Source organism: Hibiscus syriacus, unplaced genomic scaffold, assembly GCF_006381635.1.
Source record: "Hibiscus syriacus cultivar Baekdansim isolate YM2019G1 unplaced genomic scaffold, ASM638163v2 tig00110721_pilon, whole genome shotgun sequence".
Taxonomy (NCBI): Eukaryota; Viridiplantae; Streptophyta; class Magnoliopsida; order Malvales; family Malvaceae; genus Hibiscus; species Hibiscus syriacus.
This window is the reverse complement of record NW_024062839.1, coordinates 668,211-679,941: the sequence shown is the minus strand read 5'-3', so window position 1 is coordinate 679,941 and position 11,731 is coordinate 668,211. Positions and strand designations below refer to the sequence as shown.

Genomic DNA, 11,731 nt, shown 5'->3' with positions numbered 1-11,731 from the left:
AACAATTGTCTTCTACTAGAGGTCACATTATGAAAAAACATGGTATTACGGTCACCATGCTTTAACCAATTCATCCGGACTCATTGCTCCCAATAAACTCTTCTTGATCTACCTCTAAATTAAGGGCCAATTTCACTTACAATATCACGAGGACTTCATCATTAACTTGTGCATAATTTAATTGGGCGAATATAGTAGAAACTCTTTAAATTAATACTCGGTAAATTAATAAACTCTCTAAAATAATAAATTTGTCGGTCCCGACTTGAGCCAATGTAAAAAATTCAAAAACTCGATAAAATAATAAGATAATAATTTTTCGTGAGATCCCTTTATAATTTTCGGTCCCAAGAAAATCATAAATTAATAATTCATAGAAACTAAAAAATATATATTACACTCTATTGAAATATGATTCAATAGTTGTCTGTTTTCCTTTAAAGTTCAAGTCTATTTGGAGCTCATTATTAATTTAACTCATCTCTTGTAACGTAATTCTAAGAGGCATAGACTAATTTGCCTTTTTGTTTGGTATGTACAATATAATTATTTAAAAACTCTTTAAATTAATAATTATTAATTTATCGATAAATTAATAACTCTCTAAATTAATAAATTTCTCCGGTCCTCACATTATTAATTTATAGAGTTTTAACTGTATATCATTCAATTGTTTTCCAAAAGCCAATTTTCGTGCTTCCAATAAACTTTTCGCGCTTCACTCGTCTAAACCAAATTTTCATGCTCTTACTTACTAATTTCAGTTTTTGCAACAAAGAAAAGTTCCATATGTTCCATAATTTTCTCACCTCAAGTTCACAAGACTCATCAGCAAGCCAAGCTGCCTCAAAACGAAAATTTCAATGGGGACTAGGTTGTGAGACAAAAGCTTCGGTACAAAGTAATAGGGTACAATGACCGAAAAAGAAATGATGCAAATGGTCCAGCTTAAAATGGGGAAACGCATCCCACCGTGAGCCATTAGCCACACCACGGTCCAAACGTTCTCGAATGTTTGTAGCTTTGAATCAACCTTTCTCCCACGTAAACCAGGCTCCATAGTACCTATATCGTTAAGATTACAACCAGTAAAACCCGATTAGAAAGAACTTGTCTGACTTTTGTGTCTTAAGAGACCTCTCTGCTTCTCATGGATAAATAAGATCTCGTTGAAATTACCTATTACAAACTAAAAGCATGAAGGATCAAAATTCAGCTGCGGCATCAAATCCCATGCTTGTTCTCTATTCCAAATGTTCGGAGCCCCATATAAACTGGTGCATCTCCATTGATCAAAACATCAATATACCATATAGAATATGATTGCAAAGAAACTCTACAATTATTCTTCCAACCAAAATAAAAACCCCCACTTCTACCCACTGCCGCTACTTCAATCTCATTCGGAAAACCACAACTTTTACGAACATTTGTCATAGTAACTTGGTTTCCATAAAGAAAACCTTAGAGTTCGTGTATTTCATAGCATGTTTCAGATGCCTAATCTTCTGATGCTGCCTCAACTTTCGAACGTTCTAGTTTAGGAGTTTTTTCTCCCGGTTGAGCAGGTCCTGCTGATATAGAATTATTTTGAGATTAAAACATTTGTGATAACTTCTCCAAGCCAACTTGTTTTTCTTGAGAATTTGAATTCTTATTTAAAATTCTAGGCTTCTTTTTTAATTCGAACCTGAGATTAGATTATTTTCCTATAAATTTCTCATAACTACGTCTGCATCTCATGGCCCATCGCCAATCAAAATCGATCCAATTGGAACATATGACCTAATACCCTCTTTGCCCAAAATACTCTTCCTGCGTGTTATATAGGTTAAATAGTCTTAGGATTCTCTGGTTGAGTGGAATTAGGAGAAAAATTCTCATCCAAAATAAGAGTAGAGTTTATCTAAATGAGCTAGATTTCATATTTTACGTTAGTGAATCCTAAACAATGGGCAACCAAACACTACACGACGGCATTGCCTTTCCAACGACACTCTGATCAAAAGATCCCAAGCCAGAGGAAGTTCTTTTCCACCATGTCGAGCCCTAACAGGACAAAAGCTCTCCCTGTGACCCAACTTACCACAAATGAAACAAAATAAGGTCAACTTTTTGTACTCAAAGCGAACATAGTGAAAGGATCCATCATTTTGAAAGAAAAAAATCTTTTTCCTTTTTCAAATTCGCTTATAACCAAGATTTGTTGAATTGGAATCATACTCCATAAAAGAACCAAGAAAATTATCGAGCTTTTTCGTTGTGTTATCCATCATGAAACCCGAAGGATATCGTGGACTAGCACCCAATAAATGACGCAGGTTAGAGGAATCATCTTTGGGATTTACCCATCTTTTAACCTGTGGAGAAATAACAAGTGAGAATTAAAATTTCATGGACCGCCAACCTCAATCCTATCCACATCTAATTCCAGAAAAAGGTGAAACAAGAACCTACGATCGCCCATGTTTGATATTGCAGTACCCCAATCGGATGCCAAATATTCGCTAGGGTAGATCTCATAGATTGAAAGTTTACCATACTGGACATCAGAAAAGTGCCCACAAATCAGAACTCATACGAAACTTTCGTTCTTTTAGATTCATCCTCCACTTCAAAAACCTCTTATTCTCCAGTGTTTAAATCCAACCCCGCTAAAGTCGTCAGCAAGATCTGTCATGAAAACAAAATTTTGAAAAACAGAGATAAAAAACCAAACAAAAGACAGAGATAAAAGTGCCAAAAGATAAAATTTTAATTTTATTAAATTCAAGTTTAAAAAATATATTAATTTATTTAAAAATAATAATTTTATACTAAATTTATTAAAAAAATGACACCCCTTATCATAACTTGCTCCATCAGTGCTTCTAATTCAATAATCTCTAAACCAGATGATTAAAAAGTTTTCACTTTACACTTTTTTTCTCTCACATATTGTGAATTCAAGACTTATCAGAAGTAAAATTCTTTATATCTCATCATCATAAATCAAAATTATTCAAAAAATATTCTTCTAATTATTTTTGAAATGAGTATTACTCTTTATAAAATCCCTCCTCCCGTTTTTGTGAAACGACTATTGATTTTCTAATGACTTTTAACGTTTTGTTGAGAATTAAGTTCTCGTTTTGTTGAGAGTAATGTTGTATTAAACGTTATATGAAAGCTGTTTTTTTAAAGCCTATCACTGTCTCTTAACTCTAACAAACACTCTTAGATCATCTCAAGCCCTCATCTCTACTCTACAACATTTATATCTCTACTCTAAAGATGAAAAATAATTAATCTCCAACGCTATCTTACATTACCACCAACTCTACTTTATTCACAATATTTAATTATTATAATATTGATTTTGCAAATATAAAATAAAACATATACATTTCTAAAAAATATCAAGATAAAAAATAGTAATAAAACATTCATAAATAACATTACGAAAATATAAATAAATAAGAAAATTGCAATTAATAATAATACGAAAAAAGTTGCATAATTATTTATTTTAATTCTCCGAATTAGAATATTCATTCTACAAATACTCAATTAGTGCATTTCGTAAGTAAAATTAATATGTTTATTCATCTAATTTCGATGTATTTTTATCTATCTTACAATTTAATTTACTTAAATATATTATATTAGGTTTAATATAACAAAATAAAATAAAAAACTAAAACTAAAAATCATATAAAAAACTTTTTTGTAACGTTGCTATTACATGTAGCGTGCAGTTTCATTTCTCTTGCAGCGTTGGAGATGCTCTTAACTCTACACTTAGAATAGATCCGTACAATAATATAAACATTAATAATAAAAAATAAAGTCCAATGAAAGCAGCCCAACTCACCGATTCACTCAAACTCGACTCACCTCACCTCACCTCACCTGCATCACTATACCGCCAGCCGAACCATAGCTGGATGATGATGCTCCTCCCCTTTTCCTCTCACAAAAACAAAAGAAAAATATTAGTCCCAACAACAAATCTCATCCCCTGCAAATCACAAAATGCTTCCCTACCCATTCTTCTTCTCCTTGTTGTTTCTGCCATGTCAATCGCTTCACATTCACAGCCGTAGGATCCTCCATCAACCCTTCGTCCCCGTCGGATCCACCACCCCTCTACCTCCATCTCCTTCCCCTCCTTCCAAATACCCTTTCTATTCTTCTTCTTCCTCTTCTCCTCCTCCAGACTCTCCTTTCTTCCCTTCTTTCCCTTCCTCTCCTCCTCCTCCTCCTCCTTCCCCTTCCGCCTCTTTCCCCGCCAACAATTCCTCCCTCACACTCCCCCACGCTTCTTCTCGCAACCACACCTCTCACATCATCATCATCCTCGCCGTCGTCACCGCCTCTCTAGTTGCTGCCTTGCTCCTCTACTTCTACTACCGACACCGCCGCAAGCAGAAATGTGGCCCTGTTGATGATAACAAGACCTTGACATCTAATAACAGTAGTAGATTGTACCCCAACAATGTTCTTGCTGGTAAGCTGAGGACGACTTCCACCACCAGTTCCGAATTGCTTTACTTGGGTACGTTGGCGAATGCGCGAGGCGGAGTCGATAGTGGTGGCTCCAATAATTCGCGGGCTAATGCTAGATTTGATTCGAGAAAAATGGGTTCCCCGGAGCTCCAGCCGTTGCCGCCGTTGTCTAGACAGAGCACCTGTTGGAACTTCCGTGCCGGTGAAGTTCAGTCGGTTACTGAAGAAGACGAAGAGGAGAATTTTTATTCACCGAGAGGATCTCCCGGTTGTCGAGATAGTCCTAGTGGGAACGGATCCAGATCAAGAAGAGCATTTGCGGCAATTGCTGTGAAAAGCATTGAGTCTAGTAGTACTTCCTCGAGTTCATCTTCGAGTTCGAGTTCAAGTTCACCCGCAAGGTCTAAATCACTCAGTATATCTCCGCCGGTTAGTGCGAGTCCAGTAAGATCCAATCCGAAATCTCCTGAACTCGTTCACGTTCAACCTTCTTTAGCTCCGGCGAGGATTTCAGCTGATTCGCCACGAGTTTCCAATGCTTCAAATGGAAATGTACGATCTCCTTCGCTGTCTTTAACTTCAACGTCACTGAACATGGAAGAGTCAAATAATCGAAACATCCAATCTCCCTCGTTGTCTCCGATGTTCATCCAAAACCCAGATTCATATATTGTCCCCGATCGGAACACTGGGTCACCTTCGCTGTCTTCGCCTACTACTACTCCAAATAGAGCGTTGATAGAGAAACTAGATGCATCGATTAGAAATTTCAAGCATTTGGTTCGAAACATGGGGAGCTCATTAGTTTCAGCTTCAGCTGCTAGTAGTTCACCGGTCAAAGAATCTCCGGTTAATGATCTGGGTCGAAACCAAACCCGGTCGCCATCAGTTGGTTCGGCTTCTACTTCAACTGAGAGAATGGTTAACGATTTGAATCCGATTGTTCGGTCTCCTTCACTGTCACCAGCCTCTACATCACCCAAAAGAGCGTTGGATGAGAATGAGCGGTCTCCTCTACTATCATCGGCTTCATCATCATCTGACGAAGTTTTTGAGAAAAGCTCAGAGAAGTCGCCATTGGTGGTTGCTTTTTGGGATTACAATAGGTGTTCTTCGTTCTCATCTTCAGTTTCTTCATCACGAGGAAGAGATCTGGAGAACAGTCCTGATGCATCTCCTGTAAGAGTTACCGGAGCTTTGGAGAAGCCTATGTTGACTCCACCGCCGCCACCTCCTCCTCCTCCAAAGCAACGACGGCTCTGGGAGAAACCACTTTCATCTGTATCTTCTGCTAAACAGATATCGAGACCGCCTCCTCTTACACCTCCTTCGATGCCGTTTATGATGCAAAACCCAATTAGTATTCCTCAAGACGAGTTGCCTGCGAGGTGCGAATCCGAGGCAGTGGAGGATGGGGAGGCGGAGGAAGCTTCAAAACCCAAGTTAAAGCCTTTACACTGGGATAAAGTGCGAGCCAGCTCCGATCGCGAAATGGTGTGGGATCACCTCAGATCAAGCTCATTTAAGTATGATTTCAACCTCTAAATATATGTGTACTTTGGAGATCTTATTTAGTTCTTTTAGATCAAATTGAGTTAAGCTTTTTGGTGTGATTGGACTTCTTTCTTGAATAATTTCTAAGAGATTGGCTTCTGCAGGTTGAATGAGGAGATGATTGAAACACTGTTTGTCGCAAAGACACCGAATTTGAAACCAAACCAAGCAACTCCACGTCCTGTTCTTCCATCACCAAACCAAGATAACAGAGTGCTGGATCCCAAAAAGGCGCAAAACATAGCAATTTTGTTAAGGGCACTCAATGTGACAGTCGAGGAAGTCTGTGAAGCCCTGATAGAAGGTAATAAAATTGTTGCAATTATGGTTCAAGTTTTGTCGATCTTAAAGACTTAAAATGTCCATAATTTGCACAAAGGTCACTAAGCTGCTGGATATGGTGATGATCATATTTATTTGTACTTATGTTCCTTGAGCTTTACTTAATGAACGTTTTCTGCTGAAGTTGTCATTGAATTTAGTGGTTTTGTTCCTGGAATTTTTCTTGCCTATAAATGATATCAATTGAGCTTTGATATCCTTGCCATGATCAGTCATATGGTTTCCTATCTTTGGAGTTTTCATGTATGGGAACTAAAATACACATCTACGACGATACAGGTAATGCAGACACACTTGGAACTGAACTTCTTGAAAGTTTATTGAAAATGGCTCCAACAAAGGAAGAAGAACGTAAATTGAAGAAGTACAAAGATGATTCACCAGTCAAACTTGGTCCTGCCGAGAAATTTTTAAAAACAGTTCTTGATATACCGTTTGCGTTTAAAAGGGTGGATGCAATGCTCTACATAGCTAACTTCGAGACTGAAGTTGAATACCTTAAAAAGTCTTTTGAAACTCTAGAGGTAATTTAACACGACGTGCTTTCGCATTTCCCTGCTTTCTTTCTCCTGCTTATTTTCTTTCTGCTTTTGTTGGCTGCTTGTTTCTTCCTGGATTAAAATGTGAATGTGAATACTCATTCAACTGACATATCCTTCATTGTGGTATAGAAATTTTCTGCACCTAACATTACTGCTATCCTTTTGACTATTCACAATCTTTTATCACAGATTTCTCTTTAAAGTAAAGTGTGAAAGACCAATATGTTGATTATAGTAACCATTTCAATAGTGAGAATAGATATAGCGTGTGTGTTCTCACCTGGCATGCGAGCACCATTGAATATTGGCAATATGAACAAACTGTTTGCATGCTCTTTTGCCTTATATGGGTGCTAGGATCTTTTTTTTTTCTTCTTAATCTTTCATTTCATAGACTTAATGCCAGACTAACAAAACTTGTTACTTCATCATCGATTATCTTAAGCTGTATCTCAATGGTTTTTCCTTTTCACAGGCTGCTTGTGAGGAATTGAGAACCAGTAGGATGTTTTTCAAACTTCTAGAGGCTGTGCTCAAGACTGGAAACCGCATGAACGTTGGGACAAACCGTGGTGATGCTCATGCCTTTAAACTTGATACACTCCTTAAGCTTGTTGATGTCAAGGGTGCAGATGGGACGACCACACTCTTGCATTTCGTTGTACAAGAAATCATAAGAACCGAGGGTGCTCGTCTTTCAAATGCTAATGACCAAACAGAAAACTCCACTTCAAATGAAGATGCTCAGTGTCGGAAGCTCGGTTTACAAGTTGTTTCTAGTCTCAGTTCAGAGCTCACCAATGTGAAGAAAGCTGCTGCAATGGATTCCGATGTACTTAACAGTGATGTCTTGAAGCTTTCTAGAGGCATCGAAAACATCAGTGACGTTCTAACATTAAATGAAACAATGGGGTCAGGCGAGAGCAAAGAGAGATTTTCAGAATCGATGAACAGGTTTATGAAAATGGCAGAGGAAGATATTATAAGGGTTCGAGCCCATGAAAGTGTAGCACTATCGCTGGTAAAGGAGATCACTGAATACTTCCATGGGAACTCTACAAAGGAAGAAGCCCACCCATTTAGGATCTTTATGGTGGTGAGGGATTTCCTTACGATTCTCGAACGAGTCTGCAAGGAAGTCGGGATGATAAATGAACGAACCATTGTTAGTTCTGTCCATAAATTCCCAGTTCCAGTGAATCCAATGATGCAACCAGTGTTTCCGGTTCCGGTGAATCCGATGATGTCCCAAGCTTTTCGTCAGAGGAGATCGCAGTATGGTTCTGGTTCCGATGATGAGACTGCATCACCTTAGTTGTTTGCTGAAGCTGTAAAATAGAAGCTGCCAAAACTGGGTGGTTTGGGTTTTGATTGAAGCTTGTATGGCCTGGTCTGCAATGCACGGTCGCTGTAATTTACTTATTTGTATTCTTATTTTTATATCTGTATAAATCCATGTACAAATAATTTTGGAACAGTTTTGTTCATATATATGATATAATAGTAGAGGAATTTTCTTGGGAAAACAATGAGGTAGTCTTTGATGTCTTGTAAGTAAAGCTATGTATTAAACTCTGAACTGAAGTTCACCTCAATAGGCATCATAATTGAGAACTTTGGTAATGATTCTTCAAGGAGAATTCTTACATTCATCAGATTCATGCCTGTAAATTTATAGCAGGCCACAATAATTTGTTTCAAATATTATTTTCACATTACTAATACCATAATATTGCTTATATTAGTAAGTGGTGTTGATCGCTTTTGCTTCACTGGTTTTATTGTCTCAGCATGTCAGCATCCATGCTTTCTAGAATACGACGTGCTTCTTCCTCCGTTGCAGGAACTACTTTTCGAATCTTAAATCCGTTCTTCTCGGCCTTTGCCTCCGGCCGGACAGTGAATGAGAAATGAAATGTATTTGATACCTGCATGGATACGTTTACAGAAAGAGATAACATGTATGAAAGTAGTGAACACAGAATCAAGCATGTAGAAGCCTTTTGTTCTATAATAGTGCATTTGAAGGATTTTACCTCACTAGATCTAATCTCAGGCCTCGTAACATGAGCAACAACTTCGACGTTAATTAAAGGTTGATCTGGATTCTCGAGTTCAGTGTACAGAACACAGGATGTCAATCGAAGGAAGTTGCCTACATCAACCTGCTCGAAACACAAGTATTCTTTGCTTAAGTTATAAAAGTTCCGCGAAATATGAACGGATAGCAATCCCATACCTTTCATGTATAGTTGACAGTTAATGAACTAAAGATAGACGTAATATGAAGCACAAATGCAAATCAAAGTGTTATGACCCTCAAGAAATAGAGAAGAAAAATAGACGAAGAAGAGAAGAAAAAATTCATTCTTTTCACACATGAAAACTATATTCTGCAGTACATGGTTATTTAATCACAATACACTAGGTTTCCTCCTATTTTGACTTGGGCTTATCCTAAGGCCCTTGTTTCCCTTCCTTTTCTTCATGTTAATTTTCCCATGTGAGTTACATACTCCCCTTTTAATTCCTCTTCATCAAAATTCCCCAATTAACTACGTGCAATCCCTAGCTCAATCCCTAATTCATTTTCTGAATCCCCAATGCCCTTCACTTTGTGTTTCTCCTCCTCTCTCCCAGCCGTGACACAAAGATGCTGGAAACACACTTAATATTGAATATGAAAGTTCATTCTCGCCTTCCATTTCATGAGGATATGGTTGAAATAAAGTTTGAAGGCCAAAAAAATGGGGATGAAAAGATTGTTGCAACCTGAAACGATATCAAATAACACCTAGCATGGAAGGCAAAGAAGAAGAAGAAAACAGTCGCGACTGTTGTCTTGCATAGACGTGTTTAGCAGTTCAGCCCTTCCATAACTGGTTCAGGATCTCGATCTCTCTCTATCCGAGACAAATTTAAGTTAATGCTAAAAGCTCCCTAGAAAGCAGAAAGGTACTTACAGGCCTTAAGAAATCAACATGATCAACTTCTAAAAAGTAAGGCACCAATCCGGCAAAGGCATAAGCTGTTGAGAAAGCTAACTCAAAGGCCCGATGCATTAAGAAACCTCCGAAAATTCGACCATGGATGTTCCTCTGCTGTGGTTGGCAGATCAAAGCATTTTCAAGACGGGTATCCTTTAAAAGAATGCTGTCTCTATCTGCTAATGCAGGCATATCACAGAAGATTCGGCCCTCAGCCAAAAACACTTCCAGTCTCTTTATCTCCTCATTGCCAAATTCTCTTCTACCTACTCTTTTCTTTTTTCTCAATTTGCTTCTAGCTTCAGCTTCTTCGAAAAGAAGCTTCTCGTGTTCGGTTTCTGGTGAAAGCCGGTTAACAGCAGCAGCTTTCCCGGTCTCAGAGTCACGGGCCACGAAGATGAAGTTAGCTGTTAGAGCTACTGAATCTGAACCATCTGGGTTTTCTGCATGAAATAACCTTATCCGATCAAAGTCTAAATCAACGTGGCCAAACTTCAATCTGATATATCCATAAATGAGAAATAGAAGCGACATGTTTGTAAGTGTTGGAACTTTAGTGCCGTTACCAACACTATCAAACATTGTCAGTTCAAAGTAGTATCTGAGTATAGGCAAAGTATCATTCAAGTAGGAAAAAAAACCAACATCACAAGAGAAGATAGATGATAATTCAGTGTTCGAATACTCGAAATTGTGTAAAACAAGAAAGAACAACATGCTTCTCCTAATTGTGCAGTATATAAATGAACCAGAAATAAAAATGGAATCCATAAAAATCAATAGCAAAAGATTAATGAAGCGAACAAGGCAAATCTCAGATTTCAGAAAGCACTATTTTTGGATTGAATGACTTCTAGTTGAATCTCAATCGATGATGTCCCAACCCATATAACAGAACCAACAATTTTCAGATCAATATCAACACTAATAGCCTTCTTCAAAACAATCTTGTCAACAGCAGCTGTTACGAGCAAGAGAGGCCTTGTTGTGCTATCATCATCCGAACAATGCTAATTTCACAAAAAAAAAAAACACACGAACTTTAACCATCCAAAAAAGCGTCTAAACCCAGATTTTCCAATGTAAAAAAAATTGTTAAATGAAACCTTGACAGAGATAGCCCCAGCTAAAGCATCAAGGTCTTCAAGCAATTTCCCGATTCTAACTTCATTCCAGGGATCCCTATACTGTTCCCTCAAGATATAATCAGATGACAAGTTATAGAAGATGCTGGTCCTGCTTTGAGAGGGAGTTCTTGTGAGTAATTCGCTCTGTGGGGGCGCATCTTTTGGTGGGTCAAGGAGTCGCTCGAATATATTGGACCTTGCTTCCCATAAAGCATTAGTCACCGGTGAATGGTACATTCCGGGCCATAGGCTTATGGGCTTCTTGTTCCTGGTCGATGTGGAATCTGGAGGAGAACTGTCTATGGGAGAGGAAAAAGTAGAGAACACTAGGATAGTTTTAGGAGATGCGCAATTGAAATCCATGGGGCAAATTGGGATGTTTTTTCAGGTGATTCCTGCGCAAGGGTTGCTGACAATTTTGATGGTTTGAAGGAATTCCGATTTCAATTTCAGGGTTGTTGTTCTTTTAGAGTTACTTACCTAACATGCCCTCTAACTATGATCCTCATTTTATATTAGTCTCCGAAGTTTTAAACATTTCAATTATATTCCTAAATTATGATTTTTTTAGAAGGCAAAGCCCTTTACATTAAGTAATGCGGTTCCTCACATGAGGGGGCCGTCTCTAGAAAGGATGTCAAAAAGCAAAGAGGGAATATCTTGGAGAACTCTTTGAGAGCCATCAATGTTG

The 11,731-nt window shown here is 38.1% G+C and overlaps 2 protein-coding genes across 2 annotated transcripts; one reads left to right on the top strand and one right to left on the bottom strand.

The window, feature by feature from the left end:
• The first annotated feature begins 3,903 nt into the window (after nucleotides 1-3,903).
• On the top strand, nucleotides 3,904-8,432 carry LOC120139071 (formin-like protein 1). Its single transcript, XM_039154404.1, has 4 exons — nucleotides 3,904-6,014; nucleotides 6,147-6,346; nucleotides 6,664-6,908; nucleotides 7,402-8,432. Exons 1-4 carry the CDS (start codon nucleotides 4,015-4,017, stop codon nucleotides 8,239-8,241), a joined length of 3,285 nt encoding a protein of 1,094 aa, XP_039010335.1. The 5' UTR covers nucleotides 3,904-4,014; the 3' UTR covers nucleotides 8,242-8,432.
• A 114-nt stretch (nucleotides 8,433-8,546) lies between these two features.
• LOC120139072 (acyl-coenzyme A thioesterase 9, mitochondrial-like) lies at nucleotides 8,547-11,506 on the bottom strand. Its single transcript, XM_039154405.1, has 5 exons — nucleotides 11,020-11,506; nucleotides 10,746-10,923; nucleotides 9,890-10,356; nucleotides 8,963-9,091; nucleotides 8,547-8,854 (listed from the first exon to the last, which is right to left on the bottom strand). The coding sequence occupies exons 1-5, from the start codon at nucleotides 11,401-11,403 to the stop codon at nucleotides 8,705-8,707; spliced, it is 1,308 nt and encodes a 435-aa protein (XP_039010336.1). The 5' UTR covers nucleotides 11,404-11,506; the 3' UTR covers nucleotides 8,547-8,704.
• Nucleotides 11,507-11,731: the final 225 nt, after the last annotated feature.